This window comes from Penicillium argentinense (genome assembly GCF_028826775.1).
Source record: "Penicillium argentinense strain IBT 30761 chromosome Unknown utg000003l_segment0_segment0, whole genome shotgun sequence".
Taxonomy (NCBI): Eukaryota; Fungi; Ascomycota; class Eurotiomycetes; order Eurotiales; family Aspergillaceae; genus Penicillium; species Penicillium argentinense.
Window position 1 is genome coordinate 1,548,301 of NW_026622662.1, and position 24,022 is coordinate 1,572,322.

The 24,022-nt window shown below is 49.5% G+C and overlaps 9 protein-coding genes across 9 annotated transcripts; 6 read left to right on the forward strand and 3 right to left on the reverse strand.

Annotated features, from left to right (window-relative positions):
• Positions 1–172: 172 nt before the first annotated feature.
• On the forward strand, positions 173–2,537 carry N7532_002684 (uncharacterized protein; the record flags this gene model as incomplete). Its single annotated transcript, XM_056615178.1, has 6 exons — positions 173–260; positions 313–367; positions 431–530; positions 588–1,780; positions 1,833–2,116; positions 2,167–2,537. 6 exons carry the CDS (start codon positions 173–175, stop codon positions 2,535–2,537), a joined length of 2,091 nt encoding a protein of 696 aa, XP_056478150.1.
• A 210-nt stretch (positions 2,538–2,747) lies between these two features.
• On the reverse strand, positions 2,748–3,816 carry N7532_002685 (putative short chain dehydrogenase/reductase; the record flags this gene model as incomplete). Its single annotated transcript, XM_056615179.1, has 5 exons — positions 2,748–2,794; positions 2,859–3,038; positions 3,095–3,313; positions 3,380–3,730; positions 3,786–3,816. The coding sequence occupies 5 exons, from the start codon at positions 3,814–3,816 to the stop codon at positions 2,748–2,750; spliced, it is 828 nt and encodes a 275-aa protein (XP_056478151.1).
• Positions 3,817–5,383: 1,567 nt separating this feature from the next.
• N7532_002686 (cycloheximide resistance protein) lies at positions 5,384–7,312 on the forward strand (the record flags this gene model as incomplete). The annotated part of the gene is made up of 6 exons (XM_056615180.1): positions 5,384–5,627; positions 5,689–6,132; positions 6,182–6,330; positions 6,378–6,786; positions 6,836–7,190; positions 7,249–7,312. 6 exons carry the CDS (start codon positions 5,384–5,386, stop codon positions 7,310–7,312), a joined length of 1,665 nt encoding a protein of 554 aa, XP_056478152.1.
• A 1,272-nt stretch (positions 7,313–8,584) lies between these two features.
• On the forward strand, positions 8,585–9,574 carry N7532_002687 (P-loop containing nucleoside triphosphate hydrolase protein; the record flags this gene model as incomplete). Its single annotated transcript, XM_056615181.1, has 4 exons — positions 8,585–8,809; positions 8,869–8,987; positions 9,035–9,167; positions 9,377–9,574. 4 exons carry the CDS (start codon positions 8,585–8,587, stop codon positions 9,572–9,574), a joined length of 675 nt encoding a protein of 224 aa, XP_056478153.1.
• A 296-nt stretch (positions 9,575–9,870) lies between these two features.
• On the reverse strand, positions 9,871–11,472 carry N7532_002688 (uncharacterized protein; the record flags this gene model as incomplete). The annotated part of the gene is made up of 3 exons (XM_056615182.1): positions 9,871–10,168; positions 10,220–10,632; positions 11,323–11,472. 3 exons carry the CDS (start codon positions 11,470–11,472, stop codon positions 9,871–9,873), a joined length of 861 nt encoding a protein of 286 aa, XP_056478154.1.
• A 2,621-nt stretch (positions 11,473–14,093) lies between these two features.
• Positions 14,094–14,831, forward strand: N7532_002689 (uncharacterized protein; the record flags this gene model as incomplete). The annotated part of the gene is made up of 1 exon (XM_056615183.1): positions 14,094–14,831. The coding sequence occupies one exon, from the start codon at positions 14,094–14,096 to the stop codon at positions 14,829–14,831; it is 738 nt and encodes a 245-aa protein (XP_056478155.1).
• A 489-nt stretch (positions 14,832–15,320) lies between these two features.
• On the forward strand, positions 15,321–17,403 carry N7532_002690 (methylisocitrate lyase ICL2; the record flags this gene model as incomplete). The annotated part of the gene is made up of 6 exons (XM_056615184.1): positions 15,321–15,729; positions 15,792–16,080; positions 16,136–16,548; positions 16,598–17,021; positions 17,074–17,327; positions 17,396–17,403. 6 exons carry the CDS (start codon positions 15,321–15,323, stop codon positions 17,401–17,403), a joined length of 1,797 nt encoding a protein of 598 aa, XP_056478156.1.
• A 2,166-nt stretch (positions 17,404–19,569) lies between these two features.
• Positions 19,570–20,013, forward strand: N7532_002691 (uncharacterized protein; the record flags this gene model as incomplete). Its single annotated transcript, XM_056615185.1, has 1 exon — positions 19,570–20,013. One exon carries the CDS (start codon positions 19,570–19,572, stop codon positions 20,011–20,013), a length of 444 nt encoding a protein of 147 aa, XP_056478157.1.
• Positions 20,014–21,643: 1,630 nt separating this feature from the next.
• N7532_002692 (DUF3237 domain-containing protein) lies at positions 21,644–23,141 on the reverse strand (the record flags this gene model as incomplete). Its single annotated transcript, XM_056615186.1, has 5 exons — positions 21,644–21,672; positions 21,732–22,026; positions 22,116–22,403; positions 22,453–22,980; positions 23,073–23,141. The coding sequence occupies 5 exons, from the start codon at positions 23,139–23,141 to the stop codon at positions 21,644–21,646; spliced, it is 1,209 nt and encodes a 402-aa protein (XP_056478158.1).
• Between the last annotated feature and the right edge of the window lie 881 nt (positions 23,142–24,022).

Here is a 24,022-nt window from a genome sequence, read left to right on the forward strand (position 1 = left end):
GTAATTTTACAAGTACTGCCGTTTCCTCAGCGCGTGCGATGTCGGCGTGGAGACCCACCGGTACTTGCGGGCGGCCGCGATGGCGTAATACCAGTTCGCGCACCTGCCCTTTGCCCCCTCGACGCTGAGGATCGTTTCTTACCCCAGATCTCCTCCTCCCCGATGGACCAACATGAAGCCCGCCGACAAGCACTTCCGCTGCACGGTCTGTCAGCGGGGCTTCACGCGCATTGATCACCTCAAGCGACACCATCTGCGCCGTATGTGACCGCGTCCTTATCGCCAGTCCGGCAGGGAGCTAACATGGCACAGATTCCGGCCAGAAGCCGTATTCGTGCATCTTCTGCAACGAGGCCTTTGCGCGATGGTACGTGTGCCTCATCCCGGTCGACGGATAATATCTCCAGGACTGCAAGCTAACACCCACCAGCGACAACCTACGCGACCACTATACCGATTGCGCGCAGCGCGGGGATCGCAAAATCCCCGAGACTGGCCAAAGAGGCCGGAGGCGACATGCTTGTCAATCAGTGAGCTCACTACAGCTCTAGCGATCAGGTCTGGGACTAATCGGCGACTTCTTTCAGTGCACCTCGATGAAACTCCGCTGTGACGGCGCAAGTCCCTGTGGCTCATGTGTCAAGAGAAGCCTCGACTGCAACAATGAGCGATTAGGCCAACCTTCCAATCCGGACCTCGACGACATGGCGCAGCCACCGGCACTTACAATGACGGATGGGTCTTCGAGTTTGGGATCTCCATCCGCCAAACAGGAAATCTACGAACAGACTTCGGATCGCGGATCGATCAAGTTCCTCCTAAACGGCGGTACCGACAGCTTCACGGAACAATTCCATCTCCCTCCGAACGGCGAACGCGCTCGCGGCATGGTCTTCCACAACCAAAATGAATTTCCCCCGGCACCAGGGGGGGTGTTGCCTTACAATGTGCAAGGGAGTCGACCACAGTATAGCCAGCCCATGATGGGCGGAGACCCTGCGTCACTGCAATTTTTCCAGGATACATTCCTCGACTTTTTCAATGGGCCATTCGGCGATGGGAACAAATCCGTGGGCGATCCATATGCCAGTCAAATCGGGCTTCAAACTCCAGCGCCTAGGCAAGACCCTAGTCTTGCGCTCCATCCAGACACGCCGATCTTTGAGCCGGAACGACCCTTTGCAATGGCTTTGATTCAGTCCATTTTGGCGAGGGCGTGGACGGTAGCACTGGATGCCAAAGCTCAGGAGGAGATATCTTCGAACCTTAGCTTCCTGCTGACCACAGCACGCATACGCAAGTTCATATCGCTATACTTCAAATATTGGCAAACGAACTGCGCTATGATTCATGTTCCGTCATTTGACCCAGAGACGGTTTCCTTGCCCCTTCTTACTTCAGTGACTTTCATGGGAGCCATGTACAGCACTGACCAGCGAGAGGCATATATTGCAAAGCGAGTAATCGACTTTGCCGAGCTCTTCGTCTTCTCTAGTCGTGTGTTCTCGGCTGAGAACGAAGTCGCAAGTGTCTTCTCTGGGAATAAGTCCTCGGACGACGATGAGAATGAATGGGTCAGGTTCCAAAATCTGCTTGCTGGTTTTATCATGACCATTACCCAGTACTGGTCGGGAAGTCGCGCGTCTCGAAACCGCGCCATGGAGAATCGGTTCAGTGAGGTCGTTAAAGTCGCGCGACGGCTTGAGCTTGTGAAGTGCCGACATCAACCCCAGGAGCAAATGCAAGAACGTCTCTGGATACAGACTGAGTGTCGCATTCGGTATGTGCTTTGACTTTCCGCTCCTGGTTTTGACAAATCTAACATTGAATAGGACCATTGGGGTTATATCCCTGTTAGATTGCGCCTTTCTTTTCTATCAAAACTACCCCTGCCGCCTCACCCATTCCGAAATGGAATGTGAGCTGCCATGCGAAGAGTCACTTTTCAAAGCCAAGCATCCTTTTTCACAGCCGAACTTCAGGTTCACTCGCGACATCACCTTATACGCGGCTTTCCAAGGTCTTTTCGAGCCAACCTCCCGAGACTCAGTGGCCCACTCCCCCGCAGTTGGCAACATGGACCTGACTGTCCTGGATATGTTCATACTTATACATGGTACATGCTACCCTTTCATGTCACCACGACCCAGCTAACACCGCATTCAGTTTTATTTACCTTTATAAATTCCCACATGACGCTAGTCGGGCTCCTCAAACAACAAGGATTCCTCATGCGGCCTTTGGAAGACACAGTCGACGGCAACGCAAGCAAGAGTGTGATTCCTGAAGACTCGCTCCTCTCCTCAATCCGCACGGCTCTCCACCGATGGCGCGAACACTGGATCGCGCTGCGCAACAAAGTTTCAAACGATGAGTGGGCCTCTATGGGCTTCTACAAGAATGGATACAATTTCTGGCTTGTGTCGCAGCTTCTCATCACGAATAAAGATGCTGTTGATGTCATCATGCAAATGGAGGTCCATTGTGAAGATAAGCTGGAGAAGTTAAAGGTTCTGTTAAAGGATGAACAGGACTAGAGCAAATATGTCCTCTCTGCCTTAAAGGTGGTGGTTATTTTTTACAATTTGGTGTTCTCAACGGAGTTGGCTGGTTGGTCAACGGTTGGCGTTACGGTATTGATATCCTGGTGTGTTTCGATAATTTCTGTTTCTATCACCTGTGTTATATTCCCTGGGACTGTACACAAATATGAGCAGACCAGGCTGCCAGACCTATTCAATAAACAACTATCTCCAAGCAAAGGCACTGGTGCGTAGTGTATCATCATCCCACTCTGCTTTATGTCACGCAGCCTCACTAGGCATACCCCAAACTCCAAAAATTCTCAATATTCTTACCAGTATCCTCATCCACATAGGCCGGCGGCTCAGAGAAGGTAACTTGTTCACCATGCAACTCCGCAATCTGACCAGTCAACGACTCATCCTCAACTAACTGCGCAACAGCCCGTGTCGCGGTTGACATGGGCGTGAGGACCATCGACTTGAATAAGTCGGAACTTGGCGCAATGTTCGTTTCTGATGATTGTAAGTAATTTGAAAACAACACAACATCTCGCTCAGTCGCAACTCACCAATAACAGCAGGAGCCAATGCATTGATTCGGATCCTCTCCACGGCCAGAGTGCGTGAAAGTGATCGCACAAGCCCTACTACCCCGTGCTTCGTGGCTGAATACATCGGTGCCATGGGGAAGGGGTATAGCCCCGCATTCGATGCTGTGCAGACAATAAGGCCCTTGGATGATTTGGTGGTTGTGTTTTTCGCAATATAGTGGATTGCGAGTTGTACAGCTGCACGGTACGTTAGCAACCACTCAACGACGGACTATGCCCTTAATCGGAAGTACGACAACTCACTGTATACGCAACCCACAAAATTCACATTCAGGGTCGCAAGATTCGGCTTAGAAGGCTCCTCACTGTCGTCCTTCACCGGCAACAGACTCCCTTTCTCGGTAATACCAGCATTAGCAAAGACAATATCAATCCGTCCTTTCTCACTGTGAATCTTCTTGAATACAGCAGCCTGGCTCTCCCAAGACGAAACATCACACTCTTCAAACGATATTCCTGCCGACGGAAACTCGGCACGAAGTTGCTCCAGCGTATGCTTCCCGGTTGCTGGGTTGATGTCTAGGATTGTGATGTGCGTATCTGACTGGGAGATGAAATGTCTCGTTATGCCTAGACCTATGCCGGACGCACCTCCTAAACCTAGTTAGCGATCGTTCGATAAACACCCGTTGGTGGCAGCTGGTCCTACCGGTGACGACGATGCTCTTTGTGGGCGACATCTGCCTCCACGGCTGCTAATGATGTCAAACAATACTCGGGTACAGCGTGAGCAGGTATACCTCAGGCCTGCACTGTGGTGTTAACTAGGCACTTGTGCCTCGCCTGTTCACTAGTTTCGTCACAACCCCTCACTCGATTGTTCCTTCTCCACATGTGTTGTGGAGCCGGGGGTTTTCCGGTATTTGTGGATCTGAGGCTTGTTTTAGTAGATGACGATTGATACGAGGCGATACATTGTTTTGTTCTATTCGGCTTACTTTAGTTCTAACCGATTAGAGCCTAACCTTGCGTAAACTTTGTGGTAACCTTGGTCGGGTTTGCGGATATACTTGACGCCATGGCGTTGGGTTTTCATTCCAAGATTGGAGACCCCGCACGAGGAACAGCCGAGAGTGCGGAATTTCCAATGACTTGTAGAGTGCTCTTTAAGATTGGTATAGGGTTCGGATCGAACATTTCGTTCCTTTTTGGGTAGAAATTGATGGGGTCGGTCAGATAATATGTGGGATTTGACTGCCGTTTCGACTCAAGAAGTGAAGCCACATGCACGACAAAATATATATTTTTGTTTGCTGGCCATGCAAAGAGTATCGAAAGGGTCAAAAATTCTTCCACCACACTGCAGTATTTCCAGGACATGAATCACGCGAATTTTGTCGGAAGGGCTGATGAAAGGGTGCTATATTTATTGGAACTTTCTGGTCTATTTCCAATTGGATCCTTTACACAGCATGATGAACACACCGCAGTCAGAATACTAGCAGGCCGCAGCTTAAAGTCTCGGTGCATGTGCTGCTCCTCGGGTAGCATCTCAAGTAGAAATGCCGAATAGCGAGTTGGAGGTACCCTACCATGGCCAAAGAAAGGTGTGCAGTGCTTGGTCAGAAATCAGTCATCAACCTTTCTTCTCAAGACGGTGATTACTACCTAGTTGGTGGACGAGATGCGTACGTTCACCCCTTTATTGGGGTAACAAGAATACGCCCTAGTACATTCTAATATGAGCCTGGGGGGGGGTTACCTGAGTTTCACTCTGGACAGACAATTCAATTCCTTTCGGATGAGCATTATCTCGTCCGAAGAATTGACCCTAATCAGTCCCTCCTACAAGGGATCATTCGTATTAGCCTTCGTCGGAAACCCCGCAATGAACCCCAGATTTTAGCAGCGCCATCTCCGCAATGGGGCCTCGCGGCCCCATATTCATGTACCCCGGACCAGCCGTGGCCAAGATCATGGGTAATGTCGAGGATTTGTACCTAGTGGAAAGAATAGACGGCATAGAATATGATTAGTGTTTCCAAGACAAGTCATAAAAAGTTCAAGTAGGTTCCCGGATCGCGGAAGACACGACGGTAGTCGCAACAGAAGTAAGGAAGCATCGCTGGAAACCCACATTCAGTCTGCAAGCAGAAACACAGATCAGCGACACTATCTCAGTCCGTCGTTTGTTTGCGTCATCCCCTCACCACTTTACGAGCCAGGCTTGTTTCATCGCTCGCCGCACAAGAGACCCGACTTGTTTACTCTTCTTACATCTCTTCCTTAGTCTGATCAATCCTCCAAATGCCTTTCGGGATTCTGGACGACAACAAATTGGAGCACACTCCCGGCACCGCACCACTGAATGGGCTCCATGACACCCAGACATACTCAGGCATAGACCCGGCGCTCCTCAAGCATGACGCCACCGGCAAGATTTTCCTGGTCCCCCAGCCATCCAACTCACCGGATGACCCATACAACTGGCCTCGTCGCAAGAAAGAGCTGTTTACAATTGCTTACGGATGGGGCAGTGGGTGTGTTGGAGGTAAGTTACCTATTCTCGCACAGATTCAGGAAAGAATAACCATCGTTCGTCGTGTCAACAGCTGTCGGTCCATTACTCGGCGGTGCCTTCGTTCCACTCGCCGAAGAATTCGGCGTATCCCTATCGACCTTCATATCCGCTGTTCAAGGAGGCGCGATCGCAGCTATCGCGGTCGGCAGTTTGATCTTCAACTCTCTGGCAGTCAAATATGGAAAACGACCAGTGTATCTTGGGACAACTGTCGGGCTTATGGTGTCGTGTTTCTGGGCGGCTGAGGCGAAGAGCTTTCGCTCGTTTGTCGCTGCAAGAGTGTGTTGTGGGCTCTGTATGGCTCCGATGGAAGCACTGGTTCCAGCATCGATTGCAGACATCTGGTACGCTTTTCTTCTCTTCCTCGGGGAAAGTCCGACTTATCAGTCATTCAGGTTCGTTCACGAAAGAGGGTTTCGAACTGCTGTGTTCAACCTCGGTATTTTGGGAGGCATCAACCTCGCGGTCCCCATTGGTAAGTCCCTTGCAGGCAGCAATTGTGACAAATGAATGACTCCTGAAAGCTGCTGCGATCATCGAATACGGCTCTTATAAGATAGCTTTACATGCCATGGGCGGTGCGTTTGCCCTGATGCTGGTTATGGTGGTCTTCTGGATGCCTGAATCGGCATACTCAAGACAGGCTCTCAACATCGATACAGGGGAAGCTTCTGTGAGTGGGACTTATGCAGAGTATCTACTTTCATTAACAGTTGTAAGGTCGTGGTCGATGACAAGGGATCACTGGAGCAACTCGAGAATACGCAAAGTGCCCACCCTGAACAGGTAACTGATTCAACCGGATGGAATTACAAGGAGCTTCTTCCATACAGTGGCTATGTCAACCAAGTGTCGTTCTGGAACACTCTCGTCAGGCCATTTTATCTTATCGGGTCTCCAGCAGTCCTCTGGGCCGTCCTCCTATTCACGATATGTATTTCGTGGCTAGTGGGAATCTCACTCACCCTGTCGCAGATATTCTCAGCACCACCATACAATTTCTCCGTGGTCGGCGTTGGTGCTACTAACCTCTCGTCTTTTGTTGCTTCCGTGTTCGGTACGCTCGCGGCTGGCCCTCTGATCGATGGACTTGTGACGAGGCTGTCCAAGATGAACGGGGGCATATTTGGTACTCCTTTTCCCACTCGACATAGAGAATGAAACTAACATCCAGGCAGAGCCCGAGTTCCGCTTACCCATCATGGTTACATACCTTCTGTTTACCTCCACAGGCTTCTTTGCCTGGGGCCAATCCTCATTTAATAAGGATCCGTGGCCTGTGCCCGTAATCGTATGCCTGGGATTGATCAACTTCGGTGTTCAGCTTGGTACAACCGGCGTTGTCACTTACGTCGTCGACTGTCATCGTGAGAGAGCCGGCGAAGCATTTGCAATTATGAATTTCATCAAGAATCTATTTGCATTCGGTCTGTCGTTCTATATCAATGGGTGGATAGAGAATCAAGGGGTTCGTGACTGCTTCTTCACAATGGGAGGCATTACGATGGCGGTCACCTTGTTTACAATTCCGATGTGAGTAAAGAGTTTGTTTCATACGAAAAAATGAATATCTTACAGTCTATCGCTGCAGGTACACTTTCGGCAAGCGCGCCAGGAGCTGGGTTCATCGACACGGAATTGCAGATAAGCTCTGAGCCCCCTGAAGACTGGAAAGTTTCTCCAAGTGATCGTATCGTGTGACCAAACCTGGGCAGAGTCATAATGCTGTGTGGTCACACCTCCTCAGTTGTGTTGTACATATTTTTCATAGGGTCATGAGAAACTTGAACAGATCTCCTTCCACAATCCGATCTTTCTTCCCTTCCAACTCCTCCATATCTCAGCTGCTCCAAAAAAAATGACCGTCGAGCCATTCTCGACGCTTTTTGGCTAGCCAGTTAATATTGTCGGCAGGTAGAGCTGGCTGGTCTACAAGAGTACCATGCAGTATCTCGGGGAAATTGTCCGCATTATCTGTCATCACTCCACCGGCATGAAGAGATATCGCAAAGAGATTCTAATCTTCATGGTCGCGCATAAAGAATTCTTTGAGTCTGAAGATGGCGGATCGCGACGCCTGGTAGTCGGAGCCCACGTAGCGCAAGGTGTGCGCACCAACGGACAACAGATTGATGACGATTTTGGTTTCCAACTTTAGCATGAACGGGAGGAAATAGTGACATCAGAGGAAAGCCCACTTGACATTCAAATCCCATGCCTTTCACCATTTGGGTCGAAATATTCCGCGTTAGTGACCAAATTGTCCAAATGTCCCTTGAAGAACTTCCCAGCTGAAAGAGCAGTTGACTTGACAGACTTATACGATGTGTCCCATCTCTAAAGGCAGGACTAGTGGAGGCTTGAGGCCAGAGCTGGGCGCTTCGCGCTCAATATCTGCCATCACGGCCTCGAGCGCTGCGACTGCTATTTTTGGATATCCGGCTTTTGCGCATCATGCTGCTGTTACACGACCGACTTCCTTGGATGCACTCGTTATCAAGGTTAATTCCCGGATAGTTCCCTTCCAGAGTGTGTGATAAATGGGTAGGTGTCATGGTGGTTCGTCACAAAGGCAGCAAGATCGAGGGCGTTGTTGGACCTGACTTTGTCCATGTTTTCGTCCTGTTTGGCTGTTTTGGAGGAGGTGTCCTCGTTGTCATTTGTTCTTTCTCGTCGCTGAAAAGGGGTGGAAGATCACCTTGTTGATTGTGATATCAATAACAGGTTCAATGAAATTGAGTCCGAAGTTCAAAGGAACAACTCCCCTCACAAGCTTCCAAGCCTTTCTTTTGGAATTCCACGAGAAGAAATATTTGATTGAAAAAGAGCCACTTTCCCGTGGGGTTTTATGTGAGAATATTAACTAATACTAGTACATGCAATATGACGGGACTGGTAAAGGTTCTTCCCTTGACAGACCGATCAAGATGGGCATCAAAGACTGGATGGTGATTGATGCAAATACATACACCATCTTCAACCCTGGAGAGAAAATCAGTGTTTCTGAGAAAATGGAGGAGCTCCCTGACTCTCAGCGAGTGATTTTGACGCCCATCCTGCGCGAGTACGCTATGGAGAACAAAAAGTGGCTCGAATTCTTTGTCGATAGTGTGACAGGCATCACCTGGAACACAAAGGCATTCGAATCTTTGGTATTACCGGACAAGCAGAGGCATTGAAGAAGATTACTCTTGCCTTTGCAATGTCTCAGTCCAAGAATAAAGACACATTTGATGGTGTTGTTCGGGGAAAGGAACACTGGGTTATCATGCTTCTCGGTGATCCTCCGTGGGCCGGCAAGTCTCTCGCGGCTGAGGGGCCGCGGAAGTTGTGAAAGTACCGCTAAAAGTGCTCGGCGCTGGAGATCTTGGGACCAGGGCTTCAAAGGTCGAAAGTACTTTGAAGGATGTTCTCTCAATTGTCCCAAGATGGGGTGCTGTCCTACTACTAGATGAAGCGGGTGTCTTCATCGAAGCCCGAAACTCGACTGATCTTGCCAAAAATGAGTTGGTTTCTATCTTTTTGTGAATTCTCGAATACTACGAGGTATTATCAACTCCCAGTCTCACCTTTTCATGAATTACTAACGAATGGTAGGGAATATTGTTCCTTACGAGTAACCGACCCCAGAATATCGCTCCGGCATTCGAATCCCGGATCCACGTTTCCATTCGCTACGCCGATCTCAACATGCATCTCGACGACAGATCTAAATGCAGTTCCTCGAAGATGCTGGCTTGCAGAGGTTTTCAGACGAAGGGCTGGATGAGCTGGTCAAACTGGAGCTGAATGGTCGAAAAATCAAGAATGTGCTCCGGACAGCTCATCTTATGGCAAGCGAGGCTGACACGGGCGTCACCTATGAAGATGTTCGCACGATTGTGGATCTGAATGGTGTATCTCTGCGCCCCAATTGAACCTCAATTAGATGAGAAAACGAATTCGCCCGGCCAAGATCAACAGTCGAGTGGAACTACAAATGCACCGGATACATGATTATCGACGACCTTTTCAGATGTTTTCTTTCGCATTAAGGCGCGGCGCATGATATGCTATAGCCGCGCAATAGAAAGTAACATATTGGCCATTTTTTATTCTCAGATTGTTATGTTCGCTCTCTTTCTCGCGCAATTTCATGTGACTTGCTCGTGCTACGAACAAATAATTTGACATCCAATCGAAATTGAAAGGAAATTGAAACAAATGAATTCAATCACACGGTATCTGGCCTAGAATCCTCAATTTGTTCAGATACTGCTTTCGAATCTTCGATTTGACCAAGTGAACCTCGTGGTAAGCTGGTTAGTCTCTTTGACAGACGCACGGTATCAAAGATTGAAATATCCTGCTGAAACAAATCTTCCAGTTGCTCAAGGCTTTGATCCATTGTCTCTGGGTAGAAGAAATAAACGGATCCGGCGTAGGTGAGCCCAATAACTGTGTAAACTATGTAATAGCGATAGCCTATAGTCGCCAAGGCAACAGGTGTGACCATCTGAACAAGGAAGTTCCTTCAAAGTGTCAGTGTCTGATGTCACTGCGAACAATGCGACGGCACTTACCATATCCAATGATTTGCCAGTGAGATAGATGTCATCGCAACCCGTAACCGGATGGGCGCAACTTCTGTGCAATAAAGGAAGCTCGGTCCCAAGAAGCCAATCGGGAAAAAGAAGTTGAAAAGGAAGACAAAAACTGTGCTTCCGATAGCTGCTCCTCGGTTGGTTGATGAAAAGCTTGACGTGATCGCCATGGACATCATACACAGCGTTATACCGACGCCGCAGAATAAGAACAACTTTCTTCGGCCAAAGCGATCGATCGTGAAAAACGTGATAAAAGACGCGAGGCACTTCCATGTCAACGCAGTCGCTGCTAGTATCCGAGTCACGCCATCCGAAAGGTTCAGATTGTCCTCGAAAATCGTGGTGGAGTATGTGCTGATGACTTGAGCTCCAGTCATCTGAATCCAAAACTGCAGACTAATGCACAGCATGAAACGATAAAATAGTTTTCCATCTTTAACTGTGAATATGTCTCTGATTGATGCTGCATTTTGAGCTGTTTCTTCGAGAGAAAATTCGATCGACGAAATTTCGCTCGCAATTTCCTCAGATCTTCTGTCAACGTTCTTGATTCGGCACAGCTCAGAAGCTGCCTTCTCGGCTTGACCAATTCGCACGAGCCATCGTGGTGATTCAGGAAAGGAAAATATTGACAGCGACAGAACGATGGATAGCAAAGCGGGAATGGCGAGTGGGATCCTCCATGATAGAGAGTGAGTCTGAATATGGTAGAAGCCGAAATTAATCCAGTAGCTTGCCGCATAACCGCTAGTAATGAATATCCCGTCGATCACCACGTGGCGCCCACGATTTGTAGCCTGAGAGCATTCGGATTGCCACACTGGAACAATTGTGGAAAGCATCCCAACGCCTATTCCTGTTATGATTCGACCGACAAAAAGCTGGGGTAGCTGGAAAGAGGTGCACGAGATGATCTCGCCGATCAGGGTAAGAATTGCCCCAGAGGATATTGTTTTCCGACGACCGAGAACATCTCCGATAAAAGAGCAGGATAGGGAGCCGACGAAGGCACCGAGAGTAAATGAAGATACGTAAACACCCTGTATGACGGAGTTATGGGACTTGGCAGGTCCGCTAACGTTGTGGGTGTCGAGTTGGGGGAACACTTCAGTCCAGCTGTGAAAAGACACAAGTCCGCCGACCACGACTTGGTTATAGCCGAAAAGAAAGAAGCACGGGAATACCGTGAAGATGGTTTGTGACAGCTGAAGGAAATTTCCCCGACCCATGGTTAGGGATGACAAGCCAGATTTGGAGGAATTTGGAAAACAGAACCAGGCGCCGCCGCATTTCGTTTTATATATCCCACAATACACCTCTAGATTTCATGGACCCAGCACTTTGCGGGGTTTCTGGGGCCATGACCCCGCAAAAAGGAAATTTTACGTCTGAATCCCCAGGATTCTGAGCTGTCTTTCAAATCAGAGCAAGCTGGCTTCAGTTGGGTGGGGCATGTTGGTCCCTGGTAACCGAACAATGCAGCCGAACTCGGGTTTTAACATGGCGATGCCAAGAGATTATGGTATTTCAGGCACCAGCTGCTGTGTAGATTTCCTGTCAGTATGCAATTGTTCCTATATTCAGAACAATGGGACCAAATATAAAATGGAAGACGATTGGCTTCACAAAGCATCGAGCGTTGCCGAGCAGTGAAAAGCATCGCTTGAGCGACTCGCAGTTCTTCAAATATCTCAGTCGGACGTGCTTTCTGAAGTATTCTTACTGGGTCGGCTACGAAAGCCGACTCCGGGTGAAGTAACCTCATCCACTGCCATGTTTTCTTCGCGCACGGGACTTCAAAATTTCGGCATTGAACATAACACCGAGAAAAAAGGGATTTGTTCTACGATTTGCAGAGCTGTCTCTGATAGCTACTGCAGCTTTATGTATTCCTGAGGGCTTGTTGCGTATGGCGCCATATAGCCGAATCAAAAATAAAAAAGAAAAAAAAAGAAGAAACATCCCCGTTTCGGCTTCTGGTTCAGGGATTCGCAAGATAAAGCTTGGCGATAGGATTGAGAAGAGCCCATCTTTCAGACGAGTCTCTCTGTTGATACTACTTTGCTCTGTCTCGTGTGGCCCTTTTAGTAATTTGCTCACGCTTTAACATATGTGCTGAATTCGAGCATCAATGACGTACACTTGACATTATTAATATCGTGGCGAGCGAGGCAACACCCAAATTTTAAGCGGCTGTGGCTGTTACGCTTCAATAAACGACCTGAAACAGGACTCCATGATATCAATCCCATGTCGTATGTCGATGCACTCCAAGCTTCTAGCATTTTATCGGCACATTCGAAGTTTAGATGACTTCTTCGCCGGTAAGATGTCAAAACAAGTCGATCGGGAGGGAAAAGCACCAAAATGACAGGACTCCTGCGCAGGCAGAAAGACGATAGAAATAACAAAGCAGGCAACACTCATTTTACAATAGTAGTCGCCTAATCCGACAGATAATTGTTCAGTTGAAAGGTCGGCGTGGTTGGTTAGTAAGCAGGTCAAGCTGCCAAAAAAAAAAGATAGTCCCCGGCGGGGAACGATCCCGCAACCTTAAGATTAGAAGTCTTACGCGCTACCGATTGCGCCACGGAGACTTTCTTATATTTTTCCGGTTCTGACTGAGCTTCATAATCCTGCACGGGAAGATCCTTTCTGTCCAAATTAGGCCGTGGAAGTAGTCAGGCTGCCGCGACGTCACTGCCACTCGTCTTTTGACGCTATTTACACCGGTCGCATATTGAATTTTCATTATATTCGTGAGGGTTGAAATTACGTGCGACTTCGATCAATTTTTGCACGCCATAGTGGCCCGTGCCAAATCTCTGGAATCGCTCTCTTTGTTCTCACAATTTGCAGGTCACATGAGAACCCCCCCCCCCCCAAAACAAAAAAAAGGCAGAGCCAACACATGCACGTAATCTTGGGAGGACGCTTTTTTCATTTCTCTTCGTTTTCGCTGCCATGGTACTTTTGAAACTTTTTTACCTGGTTCCTTGGAGATATCAGCGAGAAAAGTTCGGGCTGTAAGAGCTGCAGGGTAAAGCGGTAGTAGCTGATCCTTATTAGCTGAGCCGTATACTCTAAATAAAAAAAGAGAATAGTAATAGTAAAAATAAGCTAGCAACAACATACGAAAATCATGCCGCATGTGATCGCACTACTTTCATCTACGTGTGCGACGAGCCTGCCGATGTGTGGCTCAAGCACGAAGCCCGTTGCTATTCTCTACACAGCAGTGGCTCTGAACTCTGCAGTGCCCCAAGGACGGATCAGCGATTAGGCAAACAAATGTAATCATGTTAGGCATCCCTTTATGTCTCTATTGTGTCGAAGCGAATATCTCACTACAGGGTTGCGAAGTTTTCGTATTTTATCTGGCAGCCTGCGAATATAGGCTTCTCTCTCTATTTTAGCTTTCCCGACCTTTGGAACCATTTGTCTCGGAGACCGACAGAAACTATACGCACTGCTATCAAAATAGCTCCCGAGCCGGAAAATCTTCTTGTTTGATACTTTTCACGATAGTCCGACGCGAATCATGGGCCTTACAATTCCGCTTTCTGTAACATCCAACTATGAAGTTCGCAAAAAGGTTAGATATCGCGATAATGACTACAGGGGAAGATGTTACATAATGCTCGGGTGATGTTCTGAAGCTAAAAAGGTACAGTATCACCACTTCAAGCTTTCTCGGTGATGAAACATCGAGAAGTCAACTTGAACATTGCATCCTGTTGTGTTCCTTCAGGACTGCCACTGGATTTAAGTCCCTTCCTCCAATATCTTACCAGCAGTCAGTAGCTGGCACCGTCCACTTCACCTAGACTTCATACCTGCCTGTACAAAAATGACAGACGAACTGATAAAATTTGCAAAGATCTCTTGCTACGCCCAAAGCAAGGGGGAAGCCCAGTTCATTTACAAAGAAATCTTCGACGACCGCTGTTACGACGTCCCAAATCTCCCCGAGGCACCCTTCGTGATCGACGCGGGGGCAAACATTGGCTTGTTCTCTCTCTACATGAAGCAAAATTACCCAGCGTCCACGATTCTTGCATTTGAACCGGCACCGACGACGTTCGACGTCCTGCGCCGCAACCTCAAATTGCACAATATCTCCGAGGTCGAAGCCCTCCCCATTGGCCTCGCTTCCAAAGCCAGCACGGAATGGTTGACTTACTACCCGCGCATGCCTGGTAATTCTACCTTGGTACCAGAAGAGAAGAAGGAGCTGTATGAGGAAGCTGTCAAGGTCTATGGCCAGAAGGCTGCAGATGAACACTTTGGCGATTCTCAGGAGGTAGAAGTGAAGGTTCAGCGACTGTCCTATTTCCTCAGTCGTTGCCCCGACCTTGTCAGTATTGACTTGCTCAAGATTGATGTCGAGGGTGCAGAGCTTGAAGTCCTCCTTGGCTTGGACGATGTGCACTGGTTTATGATTCGCAATATTGTTCTTGAAACGTGTGAGAAGTCCGGAGCACGAGTCACGATCGAGGAGCTCTTGCAGAGTAAAGGATTTGCCGTTACACGGGAGGCAGCTTCGTGGGCGCCGAAGGATTTTTATATGATTCGCGCTTCTCGCTGAAATTGCAGAATAAGCTGCAACTAGCTCGCTATCACATGTCATAATCATGAATGCCAGTGGCAGCAATGCCTTTGCTCAAATCATAATGTGTGGGTTTTCCAAATTACAAAAGTGTCTTATGTGTCTTTGCTAGTTGGACTCTATATATTTCTTATTATTTGGTGTCGCATGCATGCACTCTCGAAGTTGCATATACCGAAACACGAGCTATGCTGGTGATAAAGAAAGCAAATGCCGAAGCCGGAATTTGTCAAATAGTGTGTAACTCAATTGTTCTCTCTGATTTTCGAAGGTATACTTCGTGCAATGGCTATAGCGGCAAAAGCGGGCCGGCGCTGACTCAAGTGGCGGTTATCGGCGCGGGGAACCCCAGAGGACCCCCAGTCGGTCCGAGGTCGACCATCTACACCGCGAGCACGCTTGCTACTTCTTAAGTCTTCCTTCCCTCTCTCCCTCTCCCGCTCCTCACACCCCCTTTCGGTATCCGCCATGTTTCGCACGATACCACGACGACTCCCGCGCCAGCTCGCCCACTTCTCCCCTGCGACCGCGCCGTCTCGCCTGGCACTGCGCGCCTTCACATGCGGCTATCCTCGGATGTCACTCCCGCCCGTCCAGCCCCCAGTGTCCGCGACACTGCCATCCGATTCATACCAGCTGCTCTCAACGGCCAACAAGGCCGGTGCGGCGGAAGATGCGCTCTACGAACAACAGGTCCGCGATGTGCAGGAGTGGTGGAATTCCCCTCGGTATGAAGGCATCAAGCGGCCCTACTCGGCCGAGGATGTTGTGAGCAAGCGTGGATCGCTGCAGCAGACATACCCGAGCTCCCTTATGGCTCGCAAATTGTTCAATCTGTTGAACGAACGTGCTGCGGCCGGCGAGCCGGTTCATACCAGTAAGTTGTGTAGCTCAATTGGCAAATGTGAGTCTAGCTTGCTAACCATCATCACCGCACAGTGGGTGCCATTGATCCCGTACAAATGACCCAGCAGGCGCCTAACCAGGAGATCTTGTATGTCTCTGGTTGGGCTTGCTCTTCCCTGTTGACCTCCACCAACGAGGTCTCACCCGACTTCGGTGACTACCCCTACAATACCGTGCCAAACCAGGTCCAGCGACTATTCAAGGCCCAGTCTATGCACGACCGGAAACAATGGGATGCCCGACGGAAGCTGAGCGCTGATCAGCGTAAATCGACCCCCTACGTTGATTATATGCGACCAATTGTCGCAGATGGTGACACTGGGTATGTGAACACTATACAAATAAGGGGAAAGCTAAGCTAATGCGTGCATTTGCAGACACGGTGGACTGTCGGCTGTCCTGAAGCTTGCTAAGCTCTTCGCGGAGAATGGCGCGGCCGCCGTTCACTTCGAGGACCAGCTACATGGTGGGAAGAAGTGCGGCCATCTGGCAGGCAAGGTCCTTGTCCCGATGGGCGAGCACATTAACCGGTTGACCGCTGCGCGCTTCCAGTGGGACATGATGGGATGCGAAAACTTGGTGATCGCCCGCACAGACTCGGAGAGTGGCCGGTTGATCAGCAGCGCGATTGATGTGCGCGACCACGAGTTCATCCTCGGTATCACGGAGGAAGTGGAGCCCCTCGCCGAGACCCTCCAGGCGATGGAGCGAGAAGGCGCTTCGCCGGCCGAGATCGACGCCTACGAGCTCGACTGGGTCAAGAAGCACAAGCTGGTAACCATTGACGAGGGTATGTAGATTGACACCTTGGTTCGTTTCTTGTTGCTAACGATATCCAGCTGTCGATGCCCATCTCGAGGCCGAGGGCGCCCCCCAGTCCTCCCGGGACGCCTATAAGGAACATGTCAAACAGAACCCCGATCTTTCCATTTCTCGCCGTCGCGCTCTAGCCCACGACTACAGCAAGTCGCCAGTTGTCTGGTCCTGCGACAGCCCCCGCACCCGCGAGGGCTTCTACCACTACCGTGCTGGATTCCCCGCCGCGACTAAGCGCGCGAAGGAATTTGCGCCCTACGCCGACCTTCTCTGGGTGGAGACTGGCGACCCCGACGTTGCAAAGGCTGGTTCTCTTGCGGGCGAGGTTCGCACGGCTTACCCTGGCAAGAAGTTGGTCTACAACCTGAGTCCGTCGTTCAACTGGATGGGCCAGGGTTTCAATGAGGCAACCCTGAAGTCATTCATCTGGGATCTTGCCAAGCACGGGTACGTATTATCATTAACCCTGCATTGATTATCTGCTAACGGACCTCTCTAGATTTGTGCTTCAATTGATCTCCCTGGCCGGCCTTCACACCAACGCGACCATCACCACCGAGCTGTCCCGCGCATTCAAGGACGAGGGCATGCTCGCCTACGTCCGCCTCATCCAGTCGCGCGAGAAGGAACTCGGCGTCGACGTCCTCACTCACCAGAAGTGGAGCGGTGCTCCTTATATGGATGGTATCCTAGGTGCGATCCAGAGCGGAAGCAGCAGCAGTAAGAGTATGGGCGAGGGTAACACCGAGAAGGGTAAGTTATGTTTCAACCCTCTCAAAGCGATTCTGATTTGGCTAATTTTTGACCTGCATTTACTGTAGGCTTCTGATCCTTCAACGACCAATTCAAAATATCATGATCTGTTTTGCTAGGCGGAGCGTTTGTAAACTTCAGCTGTCTCATTAGCATTAGAAACAAATACACCAATTGTTCTTCATCACATTGCATTCGAATGAGTGGATCTGGCCCATGACAACACGTGGTAGCATTACAGCGTCCCTGCATAACACTTTCAGAAAACCATACTCTCATCAACGCGCTCACGAATATGTGTCGATATGTTATTTGTAGAGTCGAGGTAAAGGGTGGTCAAGGGAAGTCATCAGGCTCCCTTAGATAAATACCCCTCTCTCTCTACATTAGTGTATTCCAGCCTACCAGGAAGAACCGTCTGATGATGACCAAGACCATATCCTGAAGGAGTCATGAGTCCCCACCTTCGACCTTTTGCCCTGGGCCATGTACTCGTCCGGAGAAACTCCAATTGCCCATGCATCTGTACATTTGGGGCCGGAGATGATGCGGAGTGTATCTTCACTAGCTTTCATCCTGCAACGTTTTGAAGGCATAACCCGCAGCCACACTTTACTGTTTATCATAGATTGTGAAAGAGGTGCATCAGCGATCTCTGGGCTTGCGTAGACAATCTTTAGTGAGACTCAGCTGATCATGGATAAACCAACACAATCTTTTGAGGAGCAGGTGCCAATATTCGGCATTTGCGTGGTATCTTTCGATATCCGTCCAAGTCTTACTATGACTGTTTCAATGAAAGCTGTGATGGCGTGGCAGCCACTCAGTTCCGCCAATGCAGACAAATCGGATGAAAATAAGGCTGGCAGGTACGTATAATGCTGCAGTATCCATCACCGAGACAGTCATTTGGCAGTCCAGGCCTTAGTGGCGGCGGTTGCCATAAATTACCTAGTTACATCCACCAGCTGCCGTGTGGGTCGACCGGCCCTAGCACACAACGGCCGCGAGGTATACTCGACAAGACTACCACATCGGATAAAAAAGCAAAGGAATCAGACAAAAGACAAAACCCTTTCATCTTGAGTGCATCGGCTAAAGTCCGAAATCAGACGGTATGTTCAAAGTTGACATCTGCCGTTCTGCAGGGTACTTTTGCACGCAGTCTTGAATACGGCGCAGTGGAACCAGCCGATGGACGTGCCCATGAGCGATTAGCCGGATCAGGGACCGGCGACGGATAGCACCTTCACCTGTTTTAGAAGAAGAGCTCCCCTTCTCTAACCCCCTACTCTGCCGAAGGTCCCAGAGCATCGGCGAGTTGTTGTTGCCAGGGTCTAGAATTTTCAGACACGATCTATCGACTCTGGTTCTCGTGACGTCGGTGCGGATTCCATATAACATTGACTTCAGTCGATATCACCGTGACCATGACATAGGTGTTCGTGCAGAACTTTTGCGGATTTTTGGCTTTTGATTCGTGCTTGTGGCGCGCTGTGGGCGCATTTTGGCACCTGTCATGTTGCATACTATTTCCATGGAGATAGTAGTAAAGAGTTCGTTTCGCATTTTGGGGATTGATGAACTTGTCACTCGTTCTAGTCTCTTGTTTGGGATTGAGGATGGCTCTTGACGATTCGCAGGCTGGATTTGCGATGGATTTGCTGTGTACGGCTGCTATTGAAGCCTATTGAGCCATCATCGTTGACGTTTTCGATGAACCGCTTTTTTGAGAGGACCTTTTCTTTTTCGTGTTCCTAAAGCGTCATTCCGAAAGAGGCCAGGCGCCCTTCACTGGAAGCTCTCTACATATCACTAGTTATCATCGTCATCATCGGCTACGTCCTCAGCAAGACCTCATTCGTCATCACATTACTTCTATTTATGACAAAACCCAGGATGAAACTCCTCTTGTGGTTTGTCATCACTAGCATTAACGCCGTCATATGGCTTTCCGCCATCTATTACTTACTTCAATGCATGCCTGCCGCCGCATTGTGGGTTACGAAGCTCATGGCGACGGCGCAGTAATGGCTGACTATTGTCTACGAGGCTATCGCCCTGACCGAAGGTGCGTATTTCGGGTGCATAGATTTGATTCTTGCTTTTCTCCCGTGTGCAATTCTTTGGGAGTTACAAATGGGGAGACAGGAGAAGATTTGGGATTGCTATTGCAATGAGCTTGGGTATATCGAGAGTATCTTATTTCTTCCACTATGAACTCAACTTGTAAGCGTCGCCAATGACCAGGGCTTTACCTGTAAGAAAGACCCTCCCCCACATCCTTCTCAATATAACACATTCAGACTACTGCTCAGAAATACTTCTCTGGGCCTCCGCCGAAACAGGCCTAACAATCCTCGCCGCCTCAATCCCATCCCTCCGAATCCTCTTTCGACGCATGCGATCTAGCTACGACCAGACAGAAGATCCTTCTAGAAACTACGTCTCTGACGAACCGCGTAGTAAGATTAAAACTGCCTACAAGCAGGATCCGTATTTCTACTACGCCGGGGAACTGACGACCCTGCTCGGCCGCGAGGATAATAATAGTGAGGAGATTATTCTCACTAAGATGGGTGGAATTAAGCAGACGCAGGCGATTTCGGTGCGTTATAAGCGTGATATTTGTGATGAGCAGAATGAGATGCAGATGGGGGCTGTTAGTCCTGGTCGGACGTTGTGATTTGGGTTTTGTTTAGATGCGCTCTTTCGTCTTATTTCTTGCTACTTGGGATTTTCGCTCTGTGTATATAAAACACCCATGACGCGATGGGTGAGGGGTTTTTTCCTTTTTTAGCTCTCTGGATGCTGGGTTCCAGTTTGTTTCTAGTTTCTTCCTTCAATTTATTCTATCCGCAAAGAACCGAGTGGGTGGAAGGCGAGGATCGACATGACAGTGTAACAATAGGTGCAGTATTCAGAGAATAAACAAGCATGTGTTTCTATCTAAAAGAACTTAAAAATATTTCGATGTCGACGAGCATCATGCAGTGTGGTGAACGTCACGTGGTCACGCTCCCCCAGGCAGAAGGCATCCATATCGGCAATATGCACGCGAACCCCGTCAACTCTATGTCGAGCACCGTACTTGATTAAATTCATTATTCAAAATAGAGTCTGCAGCACCCTGAGCAGAAAACTAGGTCCATAGAGACAGACGTACTCGCAACAGCGCTATTAAAACCAAGCGTAGGGTACCGAAACCGAGGATATATTTCCAAAAAAACAAAGAACACTGAACAAACAAGCGATGTAAACGTAAAAACCCCGTGAGCAAACCACCAGCCCAACCACAGGGCACTGCAACAAACAACCCAAACCATCCCCGCAAAAGTATTCATACACATCAAATACGTACCAGGTACTCGATACCCCGTATATCCAGGTATGGCGCCTAAAGTACAGCACACATACACCCGAGTACCGGGCGCTGCGCGGGGAAGTTCCATGGATCGTTATCGAACTACGGACTGACTACCCGAGAACGGGAATTCCGATTCTACAATATCAACAATAAACCAGAAGATATCTGGATTATGTTGAATAGACTGATGGAGATGGGAAATCATTGAGTATTATTGTCTCACGATTCCGTATCTATTCGCGTCCGTACGAATAGCGCTAGATCGACACCTGCAGGATGCAGGCGGGTGGATCCCGTACTTATAATGTTGGGTACTATCATACCCATCCATACCAGTCAGCAGTGGTTGGGTCGGGGTATTGACATGTTGCATACGTCGATGAATACAGCCATACGCCTGATGTGATAGTTTACCCTCTAGAGTAGTATATACTCGTGGTACCCTACACTAGAATATTCCGGCCCTGGAGGGACTTTCCCACCCTAAGGTTGGTTTGTTGTAGACAATCTGGTATATAATTCGACGTAACGGGCATAGGAAAGTATACCGCAGATTAAAGCTCAGACAGAACCAATCTTTTTCACCACAATGAAAAAGGGAAGAGAAGAGAAGAAACATCTGATTAACGGAACTGCCGAAAAAACGCACCGAGCAAAATCCGTCGTCAAAAACCCGGAAACCTTACCTAGGTAGAGACATTTCTGGCTGATACTAGAAAGAGATACATCAGAAGAGTAAATGATCAGGGACAGGGGAGCTGGCGGAGGTCAAATCCGTCAGTTGTAGGCGCCAGCTTCGGTTTGAGATATCCCAGAGTACAAATTCGTTCGTGGCAGCAGTGGTCATCGAGCTGGTCCACAAGTAAACAACAATTGGTCAAAAACACCATTTTCCCATCGCAAAAACAGACATCGCTGAAACGGCAAGACAGTTGAAAGTCATGGCGGTTTAGTTGACGCGGAATGCATCGAAGATGACTAGAAAAAAATTTAGCACATTTTATTCAAGCGACGGAATTGGAGGGCATAGTGCATACCTTCTTGGCCGCGGCGGCAGCCACTGCCGATCCACATGAGGGTATTCAAAAATGTGTACCGCTCGTCACCAGTCTCCATGCCGAGATTGATGCGGTATTTGTAGCTGCTGGGGTTAATTCCGTCAGCCATGGAAGAGTCGTTGACTTTCTCCAGAACGTCTTTGGCGCCGGTGAGCCATCCCTCGGCCTTGACGATGATAAAGGCCGGAGGATCGTCGGCAGTCTGAAGCATGTAATTGGCGCGAATGTTGGTCGTCGCGTCCTTCGTAACGACTTGGGTATCTTGTCCGCCGGGCTGGTTGCATTGTGAGCAATTGCGTTCGGTATCGGCGGTAGGGAGGCTTCATCATCCTCCATAGGGCGAGGGTCCTCGGGCACACTCACAAGAACAATTCCCTTGCCCCATCGACCGGCCCACTGGCCACCAACATACGACACCCACTCTCGGTGACCCCAGACACTGAGGCCAACGCCGACTTTCGGGTTCATCTTTACACTCATACGGAAATCAAGCTCGAGAGTCGGAGCCGGAATCTGCAGAGATCGCGCGACATCACCTTCAGGGAATGTGTGCAGCAGGTTGTTGGCAGGAATCGAATCCTTCATAACACTGAGATAGGTCGGACATTCGAGCAAGTGTTGACGCTGGCGACTGGTGTTCTTTGCGCGAACCTGTTGGCAGTAGATGCATTGCACGGACAGACACTATTGCAAACAGAACGTTAGCTTCGATCAATATTTCAGACGTCCCAAAACTTGCCTTGTCCTCCTCCTTGGCGCGAAACTCCACGAAAGCTGCGTGCACGTCGTCCAGAGGCGGCGCAGGCAGATTCGAGGTGCTCGACTTGGGCTTTGGCTTGGGGGTGGGACGCGACGGAGTCGCGGACTGCGGCGCCGACCCCGGGGGTCCCGGTGGTGGGCCTGGGGTCGGCATGGGCGGGCGGTTCTGCAGGCTCTGCAGTGGGGTCTGCATCGGCGTCGCATGGGGATTGACGCCATTCGGAATCATGGTTCCATTCGGCGTGGGAATGGCCGTGGGCGCTGCGCCTGGAGGAGCGGCCGCGGGACCGTTCGGGGTGCCCGGGTAGCCATTGGTGGGCGGCAGGCCATTGGGGGTCGCGGTGGGCTGAGTAGGCTGAGGCGCGTTGGGGTGGCCGCGCAGGCCGGGGCACTCGAGGAGATGCTGCTTCTGTCGCGAGGTGTTCTTTGCCCGGATCTGTTGACAGTAGATGCACTGGACGGAGAGGCACTAGATTGCAGAAACGACCCAAAACGGGTCTCGTATGTTAGTGACGTCTGGTGTTGTGGTGTGAAATATTACGAAATACACGAGTCACGCACCTTATCATCTTCCTTGGCGCGGAATTCGACGAACGCGGCGTGCACCTCCTGGTCGACGGTGCGACCCATGGCGAGGGTGGAGAGAGAGATCGTGAAGGCCTTGTCTGATTAACTTCTAAAAATTTCGGGCGCGAGCGACGCGCGACGGTGCTGGGGATGAGGACGCGGGTGGGGGTGAAGGGGAGAGAGAGAAGGAAGAAATGGAAAGACCGAGACGGAAAGACGAACGCCCGAATACGCGGTGCGATTACGTGCCTGCGTAAGTTTGAGACCGGGTTACCTTACATACCCTAGGTATATACTCAAGTAGAAAACTAGAATAGTATTCATCGACATTTATTATTCATGATCACTTTGTATATTTAGAATATAAATTAACTAGTTCTGCCTTGTATTTCTGAGTCCTTCACTCCCTACTAATATTCACGAGTGTGCGAACCTGAGTACGTGCAGCACTGACCACTGATTTCCGCGCGCACGAACGCCCAATAATGAGAAGACAAATGAAAGATCAAATATCAGAGATCTGATGATACCCTACTATACCCTATACTCTATTAGTAGTAGAGACTATTAGAAGACTATCTCAAAAACCAAGTCGAAGCGACATCTCAATTTCAAACCGCCATCCGCGCCCTTATTGGCGCCAAGCTGATTTGCGACCGGGCGCTCGGTTAGAAAGGCTGAGCACACAAGGAAGATAAGCGAGGATATAAACACACTAAGAGTAGCACACTGCTACAGTTTAAACACTACAGTTCAAGGTATGAATGCCATCCAGCAGTGCTTGATCCTGGGGGTGTAAGTGATATACTAGCCAGTCGGTACCTGGGTATGAGTATCGTTACCCATTACTGTCCGTTCCAGAGTCGCCTCGTATCCGCGTACGCGATACTCGCGCCGCGGTTACGGGTTCCTGGTAAGATTCCCGATAAAACACCCCCAACTCC